The sequence below is a fragment of the Artemia sp. Qi Xiang Cuo genome, chromosome 2 (assembly GCF_049724085.1).
Source record: "Artemia sp. Qi Xiang Cuo chromosome 2, ASM4972408v1, whole genome shotgun sequence".
In the NCBI taxonomy this organism is placed as follows: domain Eukaryota; kingdom Metazoa; phylum Arthropoda; class Branchiopoda; order Anostraca; family Artemiidae; genus Artemia; species Artemia sp. Qi Xiang Cuo.
Window position 1 is genome coordinate 80,643,632 of NC_142795.1, and position 24,593 is coordinate 80,668,224.

Sequence of the window (24,593 nt, forward strand, 5' to 3'; positions counted from 1 at the left end):
CAGCTTAGCCTTAGCAATTATGCTGAATATTGGATTAAAAACGTTAGGCTTGGCCTAGACTATTTTATAAAATTTAGTATAAAATTGCAGTATTGGATATAATATACTATTTTAAATAAGCTAAAAATGTAAATAATAGGAGAAGGTAACATGATATCCTGATGGGATAGATATAAATATGTTGCATAATATAAAGTAAGAATTTTATTGTCTTAGTGTTTTTTTTTTTTTTTTTTACTTTGATTGCAAAGGCTAATTGTCCTAAGGCTATATATGGGACCATCAGGGAGGGGTGGTTTTGAGTTCTCACAAACATAACTTTAACCATAAAAAAAGCATAAAATTAGCAATCTAAAAATGACCCTATTTTTCTTTTAGCATGCCTCCTTTTGGAGAGCTCCTACTCACATATATACCTTTAATTTTTCTTATAGGCCTAGGCTATTCCTATGGCTGAATCTGGAAACATCAGGGGTGAGGGGGTAGAGTGCATTGTCAGAAAAGCAACCATGACTTTTAAAAATAGCATAAAATAAGGAATTTAATAGTAGCCTTCTACTTTTGGTAGATATGCAGAGGAGCATCTTTAGATTGCTAATTTTATATTTTCTTTTGTAGTTAAAGCTGTGATTTTTAACCATGTGACTGATGATAACCTGATTAATATCAATATGCTGCATATGATCAATGAGAGTGTCATTGTTTTAGTGTTTTCTTTAGTCTAATGCTGCCTCTTCTTGGCACTCTTATTGCCTCTCTTCTCTGTATTATTCTTTTCTTTGTTATTTTCCTCCTGATTGTCTGTATGTTCATTACAAGACAACTAGAAAGTGTGAATTACTTCAAATCTAAAACAAATAAGAAAAAAAGAGTGTTGTTATAGTTAACATTATTGTTGATATTTGCCTTATACATGTTAATGCATAATAACATTATCAAACAGTTCGTGGTAACAAACTGTAAGTAAGGAGCGACCCAGCTCAATGGTAACCAAAACTCTAGAAAACGGGTTTTCTTCTTTGGGTATTTTTGATACCAATAGATACATCAAAAGAATCAGATTTCAATGCTGATTTCAAATATATAATTTTCATCAAGTTTAGTGCTACCCATCAAAAGTTATATACCCATCATATCTGCTATAGTGCTACCCATCATATCTGCCTGAGAAAATTTGGCTGATTTTCAAAAAAAGGGGGAAAGGCCCCCTAAAAGTTATAGAACCTTAATGAAAATCACACCATCATATTCAGCGTATCAGAGAACCCTACAGTAGAAGTTTCAAGTTCCTATCTAACAAAATGTGGAAGTTTGTATTTATTGCTAGAAGAAAGATCACGGATGTACGTTTATTTGTTTTTTTTTCAGGGGTGATTGTATCGACCCAGTGGTCCTAGAACATTGTGGGAGGGCTCATTGGAACGGAAATTAAAAGTTCTAGTGCCCTTTTTAAGTGACCAAAAAAAATGGAGTTCAACTAGGCCCCCTCCCACGCTTATTTTTTTCCCAAAGTCACCCGTTCAAAATTTTGAGATAGCCATTTTGTTCAGCATGGTCGAAAATATGATAAATATGTCTTTTAGGATGACTTAATCCGCACAAGTCCCCAGGGGAAGGCCTAAAAGCTATGAACTTTACCCAATGTTAACATATAGTATTGGTTATTGGGAAGTATACAGAAGTTTTCAGGAGGTTTTTTTTCTGGTAGTGGGGGGGATGGGTCAGGGTTTATTTTGGAGGACCTGTCCATGAAGGAAGTTTTCATGGGGGAAGGGAAATTGCCATGAAGAGGGCGCCGGACTTGCCAGCATTATTTATTGGTTATTGGGAAGTATACAGACATTTTCAGGAAGGATTTTTTTCTGGAGGTAGGGGGCTAGAGGAGGGGGTTACTCGGGAGAATCTTTCCGTGGAGGATGTTTCTTTGGGGTAAGGGACATTTCTAGGAAGGGGGCGCCGGATTTCGAAGCATTATTTAAAAAACGATCAGAAATTAAATTAAAAAAGACAAGTTTTTTCAACTGAAAGTAAGAAGCAACATTAGAACTTAAAAAGAACAGAAATTATAACGTATGTGAGGGAGTTCTCCCCCAAGTCAATACCTCGCTCTTTACGCTACAGTTTTTTTTATTGCTTTCAAAAGATCTCTCTCTTCTAATTAAACGGCATTAGTGATTCTGAGGTTTGTGAATCAATTTTTTTTTTAAATTTTAACTTAAAGAGCTAGTTTTTGACTACGGGGAGACCCCCCTCCTATACGTAATAAAAAAAACAATGAAAAAAACAAGCAATACGGCTCAATAGTGATCGAAACTTTTAAAAACGGAATTTTGATGTCAATAAATGTATCAAAAGAATAGGTTTATAATGCTAATTCTAAATATATAAATTTTATTAAGTTTAGTATTACTCATCAAAGGCTACGAGCCTGAGAAAATTTACCCGATTTTTTAAAGAGGGGGGAATCATCCCCTACAAGTGAAAGAACTTTAATGAAAATCACACCGTCAGATGCAGCGTATCTGAAAACCCTATTACTTAGGTTTCAAGCTCATATCTGCAAAAATCTGCAACTTTGTATTTTTGCCAGAAGAAAAATATACGAATATAGAAGTTAGTTACGTAAGTTAATTTGTAAATTACGTCATAACCAAATTTAGAAACATCCATTTAGAAAAAGAAAAGTAAAATTTTTATGCAAATTTTGTTTGCTTATTCAATGACGGTGAGCCAAAATAAAAGCTGCATTAACTAAAAAACGATCAGAAATTAAATAAAAAAAAAACAAGTTTTTAAAACTGAAAGTAAACTGCTCATTTTGATGGTTTATATTATTTGTTTGTGATCACTTCTTATCAACTACTGGTTCATAAGACCAAATGATGACAATTTAAATAAAACAGTAGTTATATATGCTGTTTTTTGAAAAATAGGCTGTGTCCTGTTGGCTTGTTTTTTGTTGTTCAACAAGGTTCTGTTGGCTTGTTTTTTGTTGTTGTTTTTTCGTGCTAATTTCTCATGCAAAGTTGGTTTGTAATATGAAACAATGCCAATAAAAAAACAAACAAAATCAACGTATAAAAACTTTTGTACATACCTTGAAGCTGTATCTGACCTCATCAAGGGAAAACAGGACACATAATGTCACAGTAGTGACATTTATATTTAGAAACAGTGTTGAATGGTACTACTCTTCTATTATTATAGTGTTTACTTCACAAGAGGCTTTGCTCAAGATTGTTACCCTTAACTCCAGTGATTATAGTAGGATTTGAATTAAGTACTTTCTTCTTAATTCAAGACACATATTCCAAATTATTTAAAACTGTAATCAGAATTTAAAAAACTTATGGGGTTCAAAACACTTTCCTTTGCCTGATTTATGCTGTATATCTATTTCTGAAAGTTTCTATTCTATGACACGAAGTGTATGGAAGGTCAGTACTTCAGAAGGGAGAGAAAGTATAATCCTAAGCTACTTATGGTTTTTCATAAATAACCTATACAAAATCGGTTCATAGCATAAGAGAATAAAAAGGAGAAAGCATTAATAATACTCCTGAGAATCAGAGAATTCCAGCCCTTAGGTAGGTATTTGAAAAGGTTATAGATAAGAGGTTAGAAATTCAAACTCAACAAACACATGATAGGTGAACTGAGTGGCTTTGAAAGAATTATGAAGCAAATTACCACTCATTTATCTTTTAATAAGTACTACAGGTAATTGAAATAAGTACTAAATAATAAGTAAGTAATAATAATAAGTAAGATTGAAATAAGTACTACAGGTAATACTAATTCGTTTGCTGTATTGACTTAAATTCATTAAAAAAAACTTTCCGAAAAAGAAGTTTTTGAAAGAAAAGTAAAGGCAATTTTAAACTTAATTTGAGCAGATACAAATACCTGTTAAAATTCAAATCCAAAACGACCAGAAATTACTATTAAAGAATAAATGAAACCCAAAACGAACAGAAAGTAAATAAACAATCATAGCAAAAGAACATACAACAAGTAATAATATAAATGAATGAATAAATCTTAAAGCGAGTAATGCTTAAATTGAATATGCTAATCAAAATTAAAACGAAAAAAAATATTTTGCTATTTAAGTATAAATGAAACCCAAAATAAACAGACATTAAATAAACAATCATTGCAAACAAACACACAGTAGATACTAATATAAATGAATAAATAAATCTTAAAAGGATTGAAACTGCAATTGAATATGCAAATCAAGCTTGAAACAAACAAAAATAACTACAAACAACAGTTTGGGTATCGCCTCCTTCTCTCACTATAAAATTCAAAATTTTTATCTGATGTATTTGGGGGAAAAGGGCGGGGGGGGGTAGCTGCCCTCCAATCACTTTTGACTTATAAAAAATGAACTAGAACTTTCAATTTCCAATCAAATGAGCCCTCTTTGAAGTTTATACGAGCATGCTTTTCATAAGAACCTTATTTGCCCCCAGCATATAACTCACAATGCCTGCCCTGGGCCCCGAGGGGTTGTGTCGACATCGGAGTTTTGTTATCTGACCTTTGAATTATTACTAACAAAATAGCTATCTCAAATTTTTTATCTGATGCAATTGGGGGAAAAGGGCGTAAGGGGGGGGGCTAATTGCCCTCTGATCTCTTTTTACTCTAAAAAAGTGAACTAAAGTTTTAATTTCCAATCAATTTAGCCCTCTCTGAAGTTTTCACGAGCATCCCTTCTATAAGAACCATATTTGTCCCCAGGGCATAACTTCCAACACCTGCCCCTGGGAACTTGTGTCGACCCTGGAGTTTTGTTATATGATCTTTGAACTATTTTTAACAAAATGGCTACCTCAATTTTTTTTATCGAATGCATTTGGGGGGGGGGGGGCTAGTTAACCTCCAACCACTTTTGACTCTTAAAAAGGAGGCTAGAACTCTTGATTTCCAAGTGAATGAGCACCCTTTGAAGTTTATACGATGACCCCTTCCATATGAAGTGCCTCTGGGGGAAAAAAAAAATAATAATAAAACATTTGAGCCATATAGCCTTTACTATAGTGATTATCCTTTAGCAAGGTGTTGCCTTCTGTATTTGTTTGCATGTATTTATACTTGTAATATGAATTTATCTCTACTGTTATCTTATGATATTGTTTTAATTGCCACTTCTGCTGAAAATCTAGAAATCTGATTGTCTGACGAGTAGAAACTAAAATTAAATGGCAACAAAAGTAAAGCTGTATCTTCTAAGGAGTTAAAGAACAAACAATTTTCAACACATCAGTTTAATTTCAATAGTGCTGAAATTGAACGTATTGATAGTGTCAAACATTTGGGCCATATTTATTCATTATGCATTATGGGTTCAATAGATATTAAAAAAATAGAGCACAATTTTTTTAAGTTTATGATAACTTAGTTGGCATCAAAATTAATTTTGACCAAGATATGTATTTTGAATTTGGTCATTCAGGGTGAGAAATAAAACGGTTGTTTTGGATTTGTGTGACTTGTTCTCTGGGTGTCTTTTAAAATTAGAAAGAAAAAAATTCAGGGAATAGGATTGCTGTGGAGGTTAGGAGTATTTGTCCTGTGTGAAATTGTAATTAGGATAATCCAAGCCGGTTCCTCTGTACCTGTAGATGCCTTCAAGATCTATGAGATGATGCATTGAATTTTATTCATTTCCTCATATTGTATCTTCTTTAAATCTTTGTTTAATCAAGAAATTGGTTGAATTTGCCCTAAATGTAAAGCAGTTGTGTATTACAACTAGAAAAGAAAGGGAAAGATATATATAGGCCTATATATTTTAATTATAGAACTGAACATTATTAATGTATTAAAATAAATTTCTGCTTTGAGTGTAGTATTTATATTTAAGTGTTCCCTTTGTGTATTTCTTTACTTGTAGTTTATTTCGCTTGTTTGTTAAGTGTTCATTTATTTTGTTTGTCTACTAAGCTTTAATAAATATATCAATCAATCTATGTATTTATAGACACCTGAGCGAAGAGAAGGAATTCTGAAGCCCTGTCAAGTTTTCCAAATTCAACCAAATGGGATCAGTTGTTTTGAAAACTTTAAGCATTTTACTTGGTATCTTCTTCGTTCTTGTTGGTGCTTTAAAAATTACACCTTTCATTAGCAGAGAACTTCATAGAGACCTTGTGAGTCCTTATTTAATATTTTGTTTAGTGAGATTTTCCTGATTAGGATCGTTTTTATTATTCTGCCTTACCAGCTGTTTTTTATCAGACATGGTTAAAATAAAACTGACGTTTTAGGTTTCAGGCTTGTTGTTTATATTAATATTATATATAATGTTATGTAAATACTTATAATATATTAATGTACCAGTTACCAGCACCTAAAAACATTGTTTTGTCTTTAAATAAAGAGGGTTTGACATACAATGCACTAAAATATTTGAAACATGATAACATAGAGTACACAGTTTAATTTAGAGGCATTTTAGTTTCTACATAAGTAATATTGCTATCCAATTTTAATTCCCCAAAAGTAGATGACGTTATTAAACCACATATGAATCATCACAAAAAAAAAGAAACCCAATAAGTTAAAGTTTCATTGCCACGTTCAGTGTGTAGCATCCCATGCAAAGTCCAGTCTTGGTCTGTTAAAATAGACCATCAGTAGTTGAAAGCAACAATATTCATAAAACTATTATGCTCTCATAAGACTCCATCAAGATTTTGGCATGCCCCTTACTGGTCCTTCATATAGGCAAGATGTAGGGCTCATCAAAAATTTTTAGAGGCAAGCAACAAAGTGTGTAAAGGGCCTAGGATTGGCTTCATATGAGAACTGCCTCAAGCAGCTTACGCTACCTACCTTTGTGTACAGGCATATGTATAGTGATATGATGCTGACCTGCAGATTTCAAGAAGAAAACTACCATCTTCAGTAGCAGTCATAAGCTGCTACTGAAGATGGAGTCATAGGCTGTTAAAAAAGAGTTCTCTACTGTTTTAAAAATGAAGGTAAATGTTTAGAGTAGCGGCTCTCCAGATAGAGACGTGCTAAAACAAAAAGAAAGGCATCTTTACACGGCTAATTTTGTTCTCTTTTTCATGGTTAAATATGCGTTTGCGAAAATTTATCCTCGCCCATCCCCTCTTCTTAATGGTCTCATATTAAGGAGACTATATACAAAACTAACATAGATTAACAAAAATAACATAGATTAATAAAACTAGATTAATACATAGATTAACAGAGATTAATTAACTAGATTAACATAGATTAATAAAACTAACATAGATTAAGAATTATACCGTTAGATTCCTTATTTTATGCTCCTTTACGGCACAATAGTCCTTAACCTGACAATGCACCCTACCCTGATAGACCCATATACAGTCATAATAATATACTTGTTTTTTGTTTATTTCCATTGTTTGATCTGCTCTAAAACTGGTTATACTCTGTAGACTCTAAGATATCTTGTCTAGACTGAATGATTATGTTGAGTATTGGATTAAAAATACTATTTTAAATCAATTAAAACGTGAATAACAGTGGCAGGAAACATGATAATCTAATTAATAATTTCTATGTTGCATATTATAAAGTTAGAATTTCAATTTTTTTTTCCTTTTAGCTTGATATACGCCCTAAGGCTATATGTGGGACCATCGGAGGGTGGGGTGAAAAGTATAAAATTGGCGGTCTAAAAATGCCTCTGTTTGTTTTAGTATGTCTCCATCTGGAGAGCCACTCCTCTTTACATTTATCTTTATTTTTAAAGCAGCAAAGCAAAACTGTTTTTTTTTTTTTTAAGCTAAAGGGGTTTTTCCGCCGTCCGAACAGAAAACTGTTAGCTAACATTGTTAGAGAATATCTTTAACAAATCGAATGCTTGTTGGAAAAAATTGTTGGAGAATTTATTTATGTTAGCTAAAAATTCTGTTTCCGCCGTCCAAACAAAAAACTGTTAGCTAACATTGTTAGCAAACAGTTGGACGGCAAAAAAAAAACTCTCAAATAGACTCAAAAGGTGTTTACTTAAACAAATAAACAGTTAAAAAAAACATATCACAAACAATTGCTCATAATTGAATGATTGATCAATGTTAAGCCATATTCGAAGTTGTAACATGATGGGGGTCTATGTCTTCAGCCGCAAATTGTGCAGATTTTCAATGCATCTGTTTGAATAGCATCCCTTCTACCCATCCATCCAAAGCTCAATAGTACGACTACAATTAAAATTTGTTGCAAAATTTTGCCCAAATTATAAATAGCATGGCAAAATCTTGAATCTTGAGTGGAAAAACCGAAAAAAATAACTTTACTAATATTCCTTTTATTAACCAATAAAAAAAACAATATTAATTAAACATGAACAGAAATGAATTTTGAAATACATTGTTTTAAAAAAGTTTTTTTTTTCAAAGAAAAGTAAAGAGCTGCATCAAATCAAAGACAAACGGAAATAATTCAAGCTTAAAACAAACAGAAACCACTATCAATGAATAAATGGGACCCGAGGGTGCTAGGATAGGTTTGAAAATTAAGACTAAGTCACTTAGGCTAGGTATAAGTGAAGATGAAAATGTGACGTTGGGTAATGAAAAGATTGATCAGGTGGGCAGCTTCACTCACCTTGGTAGTATTATTAGTTAAGACGGTGGGAGCAGTGAAGATGTTGAAAGTAGAATAGCCAAGGCTCAGGGTGTTTTTTTTTTCACAGTTAAAATTTTTTTGGAAGAACAGGAAGATAAGTCTGCAAACCAAGATTAGAACATATTTACCGATGGAGGCTATCAGATATTAATTTTAATAAGATTAATCCTATCCTTTCCCCCTTTCCCAATAAGTATCTTTCTAAAATTTATCATAGAATTCGTTCTGGAACAAATGGATTAAATTTCCTTGCATTCTCTTATAAGTTTTCTCATTCAAGTGGTTCAATTCCCCTGTTCCCTCTTTGCAGGCATTGTAATATGAATAATGAAACAATTGAACATTGCCTATTTCAATGTAATATGCTGACGTCTGCACAACATATCTTGCTTTGTAAAGTGCTAAAATGCTTCAAACACCACAAAATCTTACTATCAGCCAAGAGCCTAGCCATCTATACCTGCGCACAGAGCACAGAAATCGATATCTATCATCTTATATTTGAGCTCCTTGAGTCAAAAGATCTACTGAAAGATATCTGAGAATATCTAATAAATAAGAGACAACCAAGAAAGTAGCTCTGTAGCCCACAGAGTGAAGCAAAAAGAAGAGGGCTAAATAGTACCAACTGAATAGCCCGCCTTCTGTGAATTAGAAGAAGAAGAACATTGGAAGCTTTAGTGATGGCAGTGGTCAAATATGGCTCTGAAGCATGGGCTCTCCGAAAAGTGGATGAAGATTTGCTAGATGTTTTCCAGAGAAATTGCCTACGAATTGTTCTGGGTACCCAGCTGACTGACCGTGTTTCAAACAGTAGGCAGTGCAAAAAATGTAGTTTAATCCTGCTTTTTAGGGCTATAATGAAAGAAAGGTTGGAATGGCTAGGGCACGTTCTGCGGATGAAGGTTGACAGATTGCCGAAGAGTGGCCTTTTCGGCCAACCGTCTAGGGCTAAACGGAAACAAGGTTGTCCTTGTCTGGGGTGGGAAGATGTCATAAAGAAAGGTTTAAAGGAAATGGGAACTTCCTGGGGGGTATAAAGAGGGAGCCTTTGAATAGATTGGGATGGAGGAGGAGCGTGCGTAGGTGTGTTGGCCTCGGGTGGCTTGGTGCTGCTGTGAGTTGTTAGTAGTAGTACTAGCAGAAGTGAACAGACATTAGAATGACTACTCAAGTCAAGTTTAAAACGAACAGAAATCACCACAAACAGGAGTAGGGCTAACGCCTCCTGAACCTTCTAAAGGCCAGAGCGTTATTCGTGCTTTACTGAAAACAAATATATTTAAACGTCTTTTTTCTTGTATACCGTTATTAAATCTGTAATTGCTCTTACACCTGGGAATGATATATTTAATAATAATAATAAGTTTTTTCAACTGAAAGTAAGGAGTAACATTAAAACTCGAAACGAACCGAAATTATTCCGTATATGAAGGGGTTGCCCCTCCTCAATACCAGGCTCTTTACGCTAAAATTTTTAGCACTTTTAAAATAGCTTCCTATTTTAATTAAACCGTCCGTGTGTTTCAGGAGTCGTTCTTAAAAATTGGGACAAACAGTCAAACTTTAATTTCTGTTCAAATGAGCCCTCTTCCGATGTTCTAGGACCATTGGTTCGATACGATCTCCCCTGGAGGGGGGGGGATAAACACGCATCCATGATCTTTCTTCTGGCAAAAATACAAAATGACACATTTTCTCAGATAAGGCCTTGAAACCTCTACAGTAGGGTTTTCTGATACGCTGAATCTGATGGTGGGATTTTCATGAAAATTCTTTGACTTTTATTGGGTGTTTCCTCCCTTTTTCGAAAATCAGGTAAATTTTATCAGGCTCTTAGCCTTCATAGGTAACAGCAAGCCTAATGAAGCTTATATATTTGGAATCAGCATAATAAGCCGATTTTTTATGTATCTATTGATATCAAAATTCCGTTTTTTAGAGTTTCGGTTACTATTGAGCTGTGTCGCTCCTTACTTATAGTTCGTTACCACGAACTGGTTAATCAGTTTACTCTCATTAGTTCTTTTTGGTAATCTTGGTTATTATGATGACTTGGTTTCTTTTTTTGTTGTTGATTTTGCCACAAATAAAAACATTCTGCTGGAAATAGAATTGTTTTCGGTGGGAATATATCTTAAAACTTACTGACCATTGTTTTCGTGTCTGGGGACTCTTGTAAGTCCTGCTTAATCCCTATTATGTAATTTTTATTTAATGATATTATGAAATAAAACAGTTTTTTTTTTCAGAGGAAAGAATTTGTCAAATACGCAAAAGTATTTCCGCTGTCTAAAACATTGGAATTCAAAGTCTCGCCAAAATGGTATAGGCGAGTGATTGGAGGACTTGAAGTAGCTTTAGGAATTGTTCTTGCCCTTATACCTCATGGTAGGTTATTGATAGTTGAAAGAGTTATATTCTTATTCACAATGAAACTTCACGTGAGATGTCCTTACTCACAACGAGACTTTATATGAAACACACTTATTCACAATGAGACTTCACATGAGACGCACTTTTTCACAATGAGACACACTTATTCACAATGATACTTCACATGAGACACACTTATTCACAATGATACTTCACATGGGACACACTTATTCACAATAATACTTCACATGAGACACACTTATTCACAATGATACTTCACTGAGACTGAGATTTCGCCTTTTCGAAACCAGCTAACGAAATAGTTTTTTATTTCACTTTTTGTAATTTCAAAATGATAGCCAATCAGAATTGCCAGGACAGTATCCTGACGTGTCAGTTTTAAGTACTTTCAAATCAATTTAACTCTGGTGTTAACTAGATGTTAGCTAAACCTCCATTTTGAATATATTTCGATTCTGGCATCATTCAGATCTAAAATTACTAAAATCTTATTGGATATGAGATTGTGTAATTTAAGGACAAACAAGGTTGTAGTTAGGGTGTTTTTTCTCTAGAAGTCTTGAATGAAGTCACAGAGGTGCCAATTGACGAAATCTTAGGGGGCGGGGATAGAGATTTTTTTAAACGAAGATATAAAAAATATTTTTCAAATTTTGGGGTATTTTTTCGATTTTTGATGAAAATACCAAAAAGTGTATTTTTTTAAATATAAGGAGGAAATCGCCTGCCATCCCGAACTAGCATCCCTGTGAAGTTTCCTTATGTTCAACAGTTTTTGGGTGTGTACCTCTTCAATTGAATTTTAGGAATATAACGAAATAAGTAAGATACATTTTTTCTCTCTTTTTTCTGCTTCTATTCATCAGAAGATCCTCGTAAAAAATTTGTTTAATGTGTATTAATATGAAACTTAATAGCATTTCTTGAGAGCAAGAAGCTTTCTTTTTTTCTTCCTTTTTTTTCATTGAATTCCTTAATTTGTAGTTTACGACAGAAAAACCACACGGGAAAATATGAAAGAAGTTAAAAATTTTAATTCTTTTTAAAGTTGATTCCACTAAGAACTAAAGAGTAATGTATTTATACAGTCAATTATTTTGTTTTTGTTACTTTCTCAAAGTTCTCTTGGGAGGGTATCACTATTTTGTCATTCCATAATGCGGGCCATTAAACTTTACCCCACCCCCTTCTCCTAAGGAACGAATATATAGCCCTCTTTTCATCATGAAACTCTTTTCCCGCCGCTTGTTTGTCGTTTGTCGTTAAATTGATAAGAAGAAAAGAGTTAGGCTATTGAAAATTCTTTCAGTGTATATAATTTGGACTATATATTTGTTCATTAGGGGGGGGGGTAAACTTTAATGGTCCGAATTTAAAAATGATAAAAAGCAGTATTTAGAATGTTTGAAGTGGTTTCCAGAATTTAAAGGGTTTTCTTGTGGAGAGTGGGAGTGCTAAAGTGATACTCCTGAGAGTAAGGAGCTCTTAAATGTTTATATTAAAGTTTACTTTGAGTCAGATTTAAAGAAAAGGTGTTTTTCTACCCAAAGAGTTTGTTTTCGTATATTTAATTACATACTTATTTTGAATTTTGTTTTAAATAATTTAGACCAGATTTAAAGACAAATATGCTGGTGCCCAAACATTTTCTTTGTGTATGACTTAATAGTTTTCTCAAAATTCTACTGAGAGTAAAACGTTCTTATTGGCTTCTTTTAAACCTTACCTTCAATAACTTAAATCAGATTTAAATAAAGTGTCAATTAGAAGATACGGAAGGCTTTACCACTTTCATTTGAAATTTGTTTTACATTTGGGCAAGATTAAAGAAGAAAATTTACATCAAGAACTTTGAATGAACTTTTTCAATGAACTCTCTCTGAAAATAATCTAGTCAATAATCCGGAAGTTCATTATTTTGTGAATGATCCGAAAAGTTATTTATTTTGTTGTATATAAATATGCTAGTTTCAATTTTCTTATCTTAGTATTTCTACTGAAGACGGTCGCTGTATATGTGACCGAAATATCTGGACTTTTGTACCTGTTTTTCACTGTCTAAATAATTGGATCTATCCCCATTTGAAAGTTTATTTTGTTCGTCTTAGAACGGCAGTGTGGTCTAAGAAAACAACACCTAATTTAAAGGTGTTATGTCAAAAAAAAATCAGACTTAAATAAAATTGTATTTTCGTGCCCGAGAATTTGTTTCTATGGTATATGTCTAGAATTGAGGCTGTTGAGAAGGAAGTGTGTTAAGAAAGCAATTCTTACTTCATTATATGCAAAATATTAAAGTTAGCACATTTTGACCGCAGCTCCACTATACTCTGCCCCCAATGCCCCCTAATGTACAAATATATAGCCCGAATTATATATTTCCCTTTCATTCGGCGATGCGTCACTCTTGTTTCAACCCGTTTACTCGGAAGTTGAATCAACTAGAACCAAATCAAGAACCAGTAATAATAAAAGAATTTGCCAATAAGCTGTGGAACATCAATATATGTCCTTATAAACTTTGCTGAAGGATATAAATTTTTTGTCACTGAGACAGCTACCAACAGCCCAAGAAACTGCTCAATGTCTAGGGTTCCGCCTAAAAAAAACTTAGTGCTCTGCTGCTAGGTAGCATACTGGTAAGTACAGGGCTGGTCAAAGGGTAGCGTATTCGCAACTGGCAAATTGCCTTGTTTGTTTTATGTTATCGTTTTATTTTCTAGCTCGACTTCGTCAGATAGCCAATGGAATACTTACAGCAATGATGGCACTGGCAATTTACTCACATTGGATGGTAAATGACAAATTTGAGCGACTAGCCCCTACTCTTGTATGGTCATTTTTTTTATTTAATTTCTTTTTTTCCATCAGCTTTTTTCTGACACCCCTTTGCTCCATATTTATTTTTGAATCGCGCTATTTTTTGCTTCTTAGTTTTGGCTATTGTATGTACGTACTTGTAGAAAGCACAAATTTAATGCAGAAGAGATTAAACTAATTATGGGGTAGAAATTACTGCTTACTAGAATTGGGCTGCTCTGCACTTAGTGCTTTCTTACTTCTAAAAAGACAAGATGTTCGGGTTCGAGTTGTAAATAAAAAATAAACACAAAATGCATATATTTTAAGTGACGACCAAAGAGAGTGTAACACTTTTAAGAGTTGGTTTTTCGGTGATTTAACAGCGGAAGATAGGGTAAAAACTAATAGCGCCATTAACACTGTACTGCCCAGAGACTTTATCAAAAAAAGCAGAAAATTGAATAATCGACATAATCAATCTGCTCTAATTCAGGACTCCAGGCCGTGTTCAGGATTTTTGTTCGGGGGGGGGGGGTACAAACAAAGCTTTACAAAACGTATAAAAAATGTATTTAGACGCATTTTTGTTACTTCCTTATGAGTCGAACAAAAATTTCAGGGTGGAAGGGGTTCAAACGGCCTACCTCTTGTCCCATGGATACGGCCCTGATAAGAATGTTGCTGAATTGTCTTCAGGAATTATTTAAAGCCAAATTATAATCTGCACAAAGCAGGTCTAGGTTAGCTTGGAAACGTCTTGGCAGGTTGTAGGCTAGTTGACTTTAAGCTAATAGGCCTACTTGTGATAAAATTCTGCTTTGTTTACTCTCCTCTGCATTTGGAGCTCCTGGATGGAAAAGTATCTAGCAGTTTTTTGTCAAACAAAGTCGCCAAAGGCTAGATGTTGCTCGTGATTTATTTTTTCGGCACTATCCCTAGTTTTCACTCCAATAAGTTTCCCATACTCCTTGGAGAAGGCACTAAAGTACTTCAGTCACTGAATAAGGTTTTATTAAGCTATTCCCATACGCCTTTTCTTTATTAGGAGAATTTACCCTACGCCATCTATTTTAAACTTTGGCCAAAATCAGGAGCACACTTATGAAAATTCCAAACGCTTAGATTATGCTGCATGTCTCGTTGCTAAAGGAATTTTAATAATATTTTGCTACTATATTTGCTATTTTTGACTATTATTTAGTATTCAGTATAAATATATTTTTGCATTCGTGAATAATTTCAAAGATTACACTGCCTTTTTATTTGTAGATAAATTGAAAATATAGCAAAATATAAGAACGGGTATAACTTTTATTGAAATCATTGAACTAAACAAATTATTTTAATGATTATAGATAAAACTAATATTACAACTAATTTTTGTACAGTGTTGCATGCGTTAGGAGATGTGTTTAGTGTTTTTGGCTGACAATTAAAAAGAAATTTCAGGTGCGTTTTTTTTTTCTTCGATAAAAGTTTCTGGATGTAAAGCTAATATTTTCAGGTCTTATTATTATATTTAGTTCATTATCTTAATTCAATTTTCCTACACTTTCATTACTTAGTAGTTTATATACTCTTAATTTAGGGCCTTATTATTATATTTAGTTCATTATCTTAATTCAGTTTTCCTACACTTTCATTACTTAGTAGTTTATATGCTCTTAATTTAGGGCCTTTATATTATATTTAGTTTATTATCTTAATTCAGTTTTCCTACACTTTCATTACTTAGTAGTTTATATACTCTTATTTATTAATATTGATTAACTAAGATCTGTTATTTATCTACAGGTGTAAACTAGCCAAAGGCCCGGCTTCATAGTTCCCCTTCGCTCGCTTGGGGCTTCGGCTCTCGTAGATTGTCCTTGCTTACCCTTGCCCTGAGGGCTCTGAGGGGGTTATCATCCTCAAAGACCTAATTTCCAGAACCTTCAACTACGTTGAACTAAATGGATTTCTCAAAAATTTTGTTTGTATGTATTCGGGGAAATGGTGGGCATGAGAAGGGGGTTAGTTGCCCTCCAATCACTTTCAACTATTAAAAAGGTATGCCCCCAGGGCATAACTTACAACCCTTGTCCTGACGGATGTGGGGGAAGTTTCCTCCTTAAAGACATAATTTCCTGAGCTTTCAACTGCGTTAAACAAAATGGCTATCCCAAAGTTATGATTGGATGTGTTTGGGGAAATGGTGGGCTTGGAAGGGGTGTTAGCTGCCTTCCAATCACTTTTGGGTATTAAAAAGGGCACAAGCCCTTCCAATTTCCAATCCAATGAGCCTGTTTTCAAGTTTCCACGACAACTCCAACTCCTTTACATTACTTGAAGGCTTTTTTTTCATGGTAAAAAATATGGTTAGGTTGTCAGCAGAGAAACTGACATTAGTTGTTCCTTTATTTGAGTGGAGAAGTGAAAAGGAACTCCATTCTAGTACCACCAGGACCGTAGCCAGGAGGGATCCGGACCAATGGAGACCGGTCATTTTTTGACAAATTGACAGATCCGACAACAGATGACTGGTCTTCATTGGTCCGGATTTTGAAATCTGACGTCAGAATCTGTCAATGAAGACTGAACTTAAACCATGAAAACTTCGTCTAAACGGTTGCCACAGCACTATGATCAATAGCACAGATTAATAGCCCACTACTTCGAAAAAAGACGGATTCTTATGCTTTCCCCGATTTGGTTTCAAAATTCTTACTAAAACTCACAAAAATAGCTTAAACACATGAAAATAATTAAGTGATTGCCGTTTTTTTTCGAAATAACCTAAATATATGAAAAGATTTTAACACTTACCTTTCTGAAAGCCTCTTATTTCAAAACAGTGTCATATTTTTGCGAAATAGTTCAACATTTTCCTCTTTTTGTATATATCGATCTATCTGGAGGGACAGAAGCCCAGTCTACCTTAATTCACCTACAGTTGCTCTGGTTTAGTAGCATTGTGCAATGTTCCAAAGATATCAAACTTTATCTTTAGAACAGCTAGTGATACATGGATGGGATATAATTCTATGGAACATTGTTTAGTTTAAAATAAAAAAGTACTGGATTCAATTTAACTCGTATATCAAATCTAGGTTGCCTTAAATCATGATGAATAAAAATCAATCAAATTCAGATCAAATTCAAGCAATTTTTTTTTTGGGGGGGGGCGGGTAATGCTTAATTACATGTAACTTATGTAGTTCCTAGCATTGTACTTTTTAAGAAAATCAGGATTTACACACATTGTATTCCGAAGTATTAAAATTGAAGGAACTACTTCGTAATGACAATCTGAAATGGCTAAAATTTGTCCCTTGATTGAAATCGCCAAAATTGTCCAGCATTAATAGTTAGTTGGTAACTGTGGTAGGGATGGCCATTTAATACGAAAGCTAATGCATAATAAGTAACAGTATTGTAACAGTATTGTCAATAGTAAATAAAGTAAATGCAAATAAAGTAACAGTATTGTCATTGTTTCTCCCCTCCTTTTCTCTTCCGCAAAAATAAATAGACTACGCTTAAATAGTAAATTATATTATATCCCGGCTCTTGCCATGAACTATGCGAGATCTTTTAAATCGGTACTGGAAAAGTCTCCTTTATATATAGTTAAGCTCGGGAAATCCTTTTGCCTTAGCATGCGCAATGTGAGGCAGCTCTGTATATGTGTGCTGTACATTTTCTGGATATGTTAGGTTATTTTATAGAATTGGCAACAATTATAGAAAAATAAAAAGTGGAAGAAGGAAAGATGATGTTAATATATATGAAAATAAAAGAAGGAGGGGGGGTGTTGAATTAGATTGAAACATGCAACGTGTATGCAGGCTGTCAAAAAAGCATATGAGCAATATCTCAGGAACTGCAAAGATTTTTAAGTTGAAAATTTCATGTGATGTTGAGGGGGATGTTGTGTCTACTCCCGTCATACTTACTCTTTTTTTAAGAGACTCGAAAATATTAACTTAGCTATTATAGAACATACTTCTAATTTCCCATGCCAGGATATCTTGTTTAAGCAAACATTTAATTTTCTGGATACAAAATGAATTGTTAAAAAAAAATTTGTGTTTGTTTTTTTATTTTATTATTGTTTGTATACTTTTTCCGTGTTTTTCCCTGATTCTAAATGATAGCCAAACTCATCATTTTGCCGTTATTATTTTATCTACTCGTTATTTTGCCGTCTCGTTTATTTCTGTTTGTTTTTTTTATTTCATTATTGTTTGTATACTTTTTCTCAGTTTGAGGCAGCATGCGCAATGTGAGGCAGCTCTGTATATGTGTACTGTACAGTTTTTAGTAGTATCCCCATTTAATGTGTCACCACACCTTAGAATCACGCTTGCTTCTCTGAGACATATTCTTATCAAATGAGTGGTGAAATTCCCAATATGAGGGAAAGCCTTTGTAAGCCTTCTATATTTACTCTGACTAATCAAAAAAAAAAATTTTCACAACATAATTTTTCAAAAAAAAGTAAAGAACACCATTAAACCAAAAATGAACAAAAATAGAATCAAATAATTTACCAAGCATACTACTACCACAAATCAGTATCAATAAATAAATGTAACCCAAAATAAACAGAAATTAATATAATTTAAACTCCAAACGAGCAGAAATTAATCTCAATATAGCTCCTAAGTCCTATGTTTTATAAAGGCTAGATTATGATTTGAACTTCGCTGAAAAAAATTTCAAGGAATTCACTGAAAAAAAATGCGTAGTTGCACTTTATTAAAGATAATGCCTATGTTTATTCTTTGAAATCTTAATTATTCTTTTATTTCTTAAAGTTATTAAAGTGAAAACATTTAAAAGAATTTTTTCCAATCGAATGAGCTCTTTTCGAAGTTTCTACGACAACTTCTTCGATACGAAGTGCCCTGGTCTAAAACCAACAAAAAAAATAGTTGCCCTCCAATCACTTTCTACTTTTAAAAAAGGACACTAGACCTTTCAATTTCCAATCGAATGAGCCCTTTTTGAAGTTTCTACGACAACGTTTTCTATAAAAACCTTATATGCCCCCAAGGCATAACTTACAACCCTTGTCCTAAGGGCTCTGAGGGGGTTATCATCCTCAGATACCTAACTTCCAGAACTTCCAACTACGTAGAACAAAATGTATATCTCAAAATATTGATTAGATGGGTTTTGGGAAATGGTGGGCGTGAGGGGAGGGGGGTTAGTTGCCCTTCAATCACTCTACTATTAAAAAGGACCTAGCCCGTTCAATTTCAAATCGAATGAGCCCTTTTTGAAGTTTCTGCGACAACCGTTTCTATAAAAATCTTATATTTCCCCAGGGCATAACTTACAACCTTTGCCCTGAGGGGGGTTGGTCATCCTCAAAAGACATAATTTCCAGAACTTTCCACTACGTTGAACAAAATGGCTATCTGAAAACTTTAATTTGATGTGTTTGGGTAAATGATGGGCGTGAGAGGGGGGTTAGTTGCTCTCCATTCCCTTTCGATTATTAAAAAGGGCACTAGCACTTTCAGTTTCCAATCAAATGAGCCCCTTTTGAAGTTTGTACGACAATGCTTCCTATAAAAACCTTATATGCCCCCAGGGTATAACTTACAACCCTTGCCCTGAGGGTTCTGAGGAGGTTATCATCCTCAAAGACCTAATTTCCAGAACCTTCAACTACGTTGAACTAAATGGATTTATCAAAAATTTTGTTTGTATGTGTTCGGGGAAATGGTGGGCATGAGAAGGGGGTTAGTTGCCCTCCAATCACTTTCAACTATTAAAAAGGTATGCCCCCAGGGCATAACTTACAACCCTTGTCCTGACGGATGTGGGGGAAGTTTCCTCCTTAAAGACATAATTTCCTGATCTTTCAACTGCGTTAAAGAAAATGGCTATCTCAAAATTTTGATTTGATGTGTTTGGAGAAATGGTGGGCGTGGAATGGGTGTTAGTTGCCTTCCAATTACTTTTGGGTATTAAAAAGGGCACAAGCCCTTCCAATTACCAATCCAATGAGCCCGTTTTCAAGTTTCCACGACAACTCCTTCGATACCAAGTGCCTTGTTCTAAAAACCAACCAAAAATAAATTGTGCCAACATCGTTCTTTACTTAGGCAGCGCTATTATAATAGCGCTATATCATATATATATATATATATATATATATATATATATATATATATATATATATATATATATATATATATATATATATATATGCCTATGATACTGCCTATGATATGTCTCCATACCTTACGATCACTGCTGATCCCCTGAGGCTAGTTCTTTGCATAGAGTACCGAAATAACCAATACCATAGAAGACCTCTATAAGCCGTCTAAATGTGTTATAAATATGCGTTGATATGCGTTATAAATATCCAAATATATGGTGTTTTGTATAAATTGTTTCCAGATTTCTCCCCATAGAACACTGTGACTGGCAGGATCTCCCCGGAATATTTTGAATAAATTCCCGGTTTTTTTTTATTTTGAAGTAATTTCTCACCACATCTCACAATTACTGCTTATTCTCTGAGACCTATTCCTAGCAAATGTTGAAATACTAGTAAAGTGCTCTATAAGCCTTCTAATTCCGTTCCAGTTTAAGTTTAGTATGAATACTAACTACCCAAAAATATTGTGTTTTTTTTATAACTTCCATACTTATCAAAATTCCATAGAATACTGTTTCCAACAAAGTCCCCACCTCTCCCGAAAATTTTGAATAATTTCTTCTATTTTCTGTTTTGGAGTAGTTTTAAATAGCAACTTAAAATTAAAAGGGTTGAATACAAGTTCATTGTCTTTTTTTACTGCACAGCTCCTTAACGTTTACACATTTGAATATGAGGCATTAAACCAGTTTTACATAGGTGTTGAGTCGTTCTCTATTTGCATCTACGTTCTCTATCTATTTATCTGCGAAAATTTTTGATTGAAATTTTAAAAAATGTACTTTTTATTGCTCTCGTGGGGTTTTGGCTGAGATATTTGTGTTTCACTCTTTTGTGACTAAGTGGCTCATAAGGTTTGTTGAAAATTACGACAAAATAAGCTTCTGAGCTGAGGAAAAACGGGAGCTCTAACTCTCAAATTTAAACAATTTCCTTGAATAATGTGTAACAAATAATAATTTTGTCGTTTATTGTTGTTTATATAATAATAATATATATATATATATATATATATATATATATATATATATATATATATATATATATATATATATATATATATATATATATAAAATTGTTGTTATAATAAATAATATAAAATATTATTGTTTACTGTGGTACTCGATCATTTGTTTTTTATGTCTAAGAATTATTTCTCATATGTTTATTATCCGTTTCCTCCCAGCATTGCTCAGCTCAACATTGTTACTGAACTTGCACATTTCGTTAAATTTTGAAGTTTCTCTGCAAATTTTTGAGAAAAATATACAAATCGAAAACGATTTTAGTTGAGGTTTTTTTATCAGATTAAAAATACGCAGAAAATGAGGACATAATTTAAAGCAAAGCACGAAAATTTGGATAGTTTTGAAAATCATTTCGTCCGAGTTGGAAAGGAGGTAACCTATAGAACTTAATAATGTAGGCTGCGAGCAAATTTACGGCCATTTTTCTTGAGAAAGCCAGTTGCAAAAACGCAATTAGAATTGTAAATTTGCAGTACCGTTGATAATCTAGATCATTAAAATACTGTTATATTGACAATCGGGATCGTGAGTTCGTAATCCAAATCATGAATTCGACAATAACACTCGAAAAGAAGATTATAGATGATTTTGCCAAGTCGTGGGTTGGATTTATGCACTTTGCTGTTCCGCGGTTTGCAATTCGACAACACTGTTTCATCCACTGGTTTTATACTCTCCTTTCTTCCATTGATAATTTTAATGTTGTAATTTAATGCTGAAAATTAAGAAAATTAATTGTCAGAATTTTTTATTATTGGGAGTCCACAAGTGTATTAATGCTACCAGCATATTGGGAAAATTCTCGAAAAACCTAATTGCTGGCTAAATTTAATTTCCGTCGACCTTCAAAAAGGATTTGACCTTATTAACCACAATATACTAGTTGATAAACTTGTGACTGATTTCAATATTGATTCTTTCCTGGTTAAATTGGTTGCCTCCTATTTATCATGTAGATCACAGATAGTCGAATATCAGAATCAGTATTCCAGTCCCCTCCCTGTCCACAATGGAGTACCCCTAGGTACTCTCCTAGGTCCACTCCTGTTTTAGTTAGGATAAATAGCCTTGCTAAGGAACTTCCTGACAGATGGAAATTTGTGGATGACCTAGCGGTTGTTGTAACCTGCTACAGAAACTTAGTAAGCAACCCTATGAGCATCCTCAATGATATTGCAGACGAATTTGCGGACTTCAACATGAGAGTAAACCCCTCTAAATCTATGATAATGTCAATATGTTTCCTCAATACATCACCCCTTTTCCTCAACCCTAAAGTGGGATATCCACGTCAAAGATATTGTCCATAGTCCATTTCTCTCCTTAAGCTCTTGAATAAATTTAACGTCCCCTCCTCCCATAAGGATATATACTTCCTTTGTCCACCCACATCTTGAATATGCTTGTCCAGTTTGGCATCCTGGCACCTCCGGTGATGAATTAGAAAAAAATGAATCCATTCAAAAAAGAGCCCTGAGAATAATTTTCAATGAAGGTAAGGTATCATACTCGCTCCTTCTACAAACGGCCAAGCTTGGAACAGTTGAGCACAGGAGAGGAACGTTTTGCCTCCGTTTTGCAAAAAAAATGCAATAACAAACCTTCGCACGGGAAACATTTTCCCCAAAAGACACTCCTCGCCCAGACACCGTCTGCCACGTACTGTTTTTGAACCCGTTCCTATCTTGTCCCCCAGCCATTGCTTTACCCCCAAGCATTAAAAAATCTTTGTCCCCTTCATTTCTGATAAAATCAACCGCTAGTTTTCTTCTTTTTTTCATTAGTCGGTACTGGTGAAACCCAAGTTTTATGTTAGTTTGATTCTTTTGTTCACTCCCCCTTTTTATATGTTCTCTTTTAAACCTCTTTTGATGTATATTTTATTTCTGCCTTTTTTTCTTTTCTTTTTTTTCAGTTTTTACGTTTGTAACTTTCAGACATTTTGCTGTTTAATATTTGTGATTAATTAATGGTTTTGCCATTCTGATATTATTGTTTATGACATTCTTTTGTCAGTTTTTTAGTTGTTGTGCTTTTTTATGCTTTTTTAGGTTTTATTACTCCGAAAGGCAAATTCGGCCCTTCGGGGCTAGTGATAGGATTTTTTGAAATAATTAAACAAATATCTCTTAAATATCTCATATGTTGCTGTTTTGTTTAGAATTGACAATGGCTTACTTTCAATATCTTTTTACATATTTCGGATATTGGAAAATCATGAACGAATTTGAGCCTGGGTGAGAGATCAGTTTAAGGCTTAATCAGTTTCTTGGTGATTTCCGCAGCAAATAGTTGTTGCTGAAATAGCTAATGTTTTTAAGAATCTGGCTTGTCTGTGGAAAACGTCTTTGACTGACTTTTCAGTATATCCAGTTCAAAATGTAGTTATATTTTTAGAATTCGGTTATATTTTCAGACTCCTTTATCCCTGCATTCTCTTTATTTTTTTCGACTTCTTGTTTTTGTTCTACAACTTTTAATCGGAATATTGTTAGTCCTTGAATATGCATAAAACTCATTTGAACCTGACAATTTTTCGATCGTTCAATGGTTTTGTTTATATAAACATCTATTTTAATGAAATAAAACTTGAAATACATCATGTGTTTTATAAAAAGAAAAAGTTAAGGGCAAAAACGTTGGTCCAGAACCTATGCAGATCCCTTTGAGACCAAGCCATTTTCAAGGGTATATCCTTGGCCCCATAAATTGTACCGTACCCCTTGGGAAAACGGGAAATCTGCCACAAAAATTTAAATTGACAGTGAAAGTCAACACTTCTTCTTCTCTTTGGCAGGCTTTAGGAACCAGTTTTATCTTTTCTTTCACCAAAGAATCCTTGAAATCATTGGTGTTAGAACAGGCGAAATCTAGTCAATTGCTTCGCCCATTCGGTCCTCAACCTAATTTTGCCTAACTTATGACAACTTAGCTCAGTAAAGTATGAATCTAATTTATGTGAAAGAAGCATTTCTTCTCATTAGATTTCAAGTCTCGTTTTCAAAGTTATTCATTTGGTTCCTCTCAATGGAGAAGGGTTTAATATAAAAACTTGCGTATTTACATAATTTCAAGGTTCTGAAATCTTGCTTTTTTTTCTAGGTATTTTTCTTCATGCTTGCGTGTCGTTTAATTGTAGACTATCAAGTGAGATCGTTTAACGAAGCTCAAAAAACTGAATATGCAAAATGAACCTAAGATTCTGTCTGCAAAAAATGGAAAATCGGAATAAGGCAAAACTGTCTTATTATTTGTACCAAATTGTTTAACCAGTATCAACATTTTTTGTGTTCCTTTTTTCTTCTTTTTTTTCTTATTAAGTTATTTGTGTTGTCCTATAAGAAATTCAAGCAGAATGTTTTGTATGGTGATTGGGGAAAATTATTCACCATTTTCCTTAATTTCGGCAACAAATTAGATGGTTTACTACTAGTGCGTATCCAGGAATTCTGTTCCGACAGCGAATACCAAAATTATTTCCGTCCGGAAGAGCTACCTGAAAATTGTTTCAGGGGTGGGGGAGTTAAGTTTTTTTTTTCTTACCTGCATTTAAAACCCGTTTTACG

The 24,593-nt window shown here is 33.8% G+C and overlaps 1 protein-coding gene across 1 annotated transcript in view; it reads left to right on the forward strand.

The window, feature by feature from the left end:
- Positions 1 to 24,219, forward strand: part of LOC148955673 (putative acetylcholine receptor chaperone) — a 38,233-nt gene extending 14,014 nt beyond the window's left edge. The window contains exons 2-5 of the mRNA XM_089107879.1: positions 5,993 to 6,161; positions 10,893 to 11,031; positions 13,761 to 13,867; positions 24,130 to 24,219. Of these exons, the coding sequence (XP_088964005.1) occupies positions 6,051 to 6,161; positions 10,893 to 11,031; positions 13,761 to 13,867; positions 24,130 to 24,219 (447 nt within the window). The 5' untranslated portion in view covers positions 5,993 to 6,050. The remainder of the gene's footprint in view (positions 1 to 5,992; positions 6,162 to 10,892; positions 11,032 to 13,760; positions 13,868 to 24,129) is intronic.
- The last annotated feature ends 374 nt before the right edge of the window (positions 24,220 to 24,593 follow it).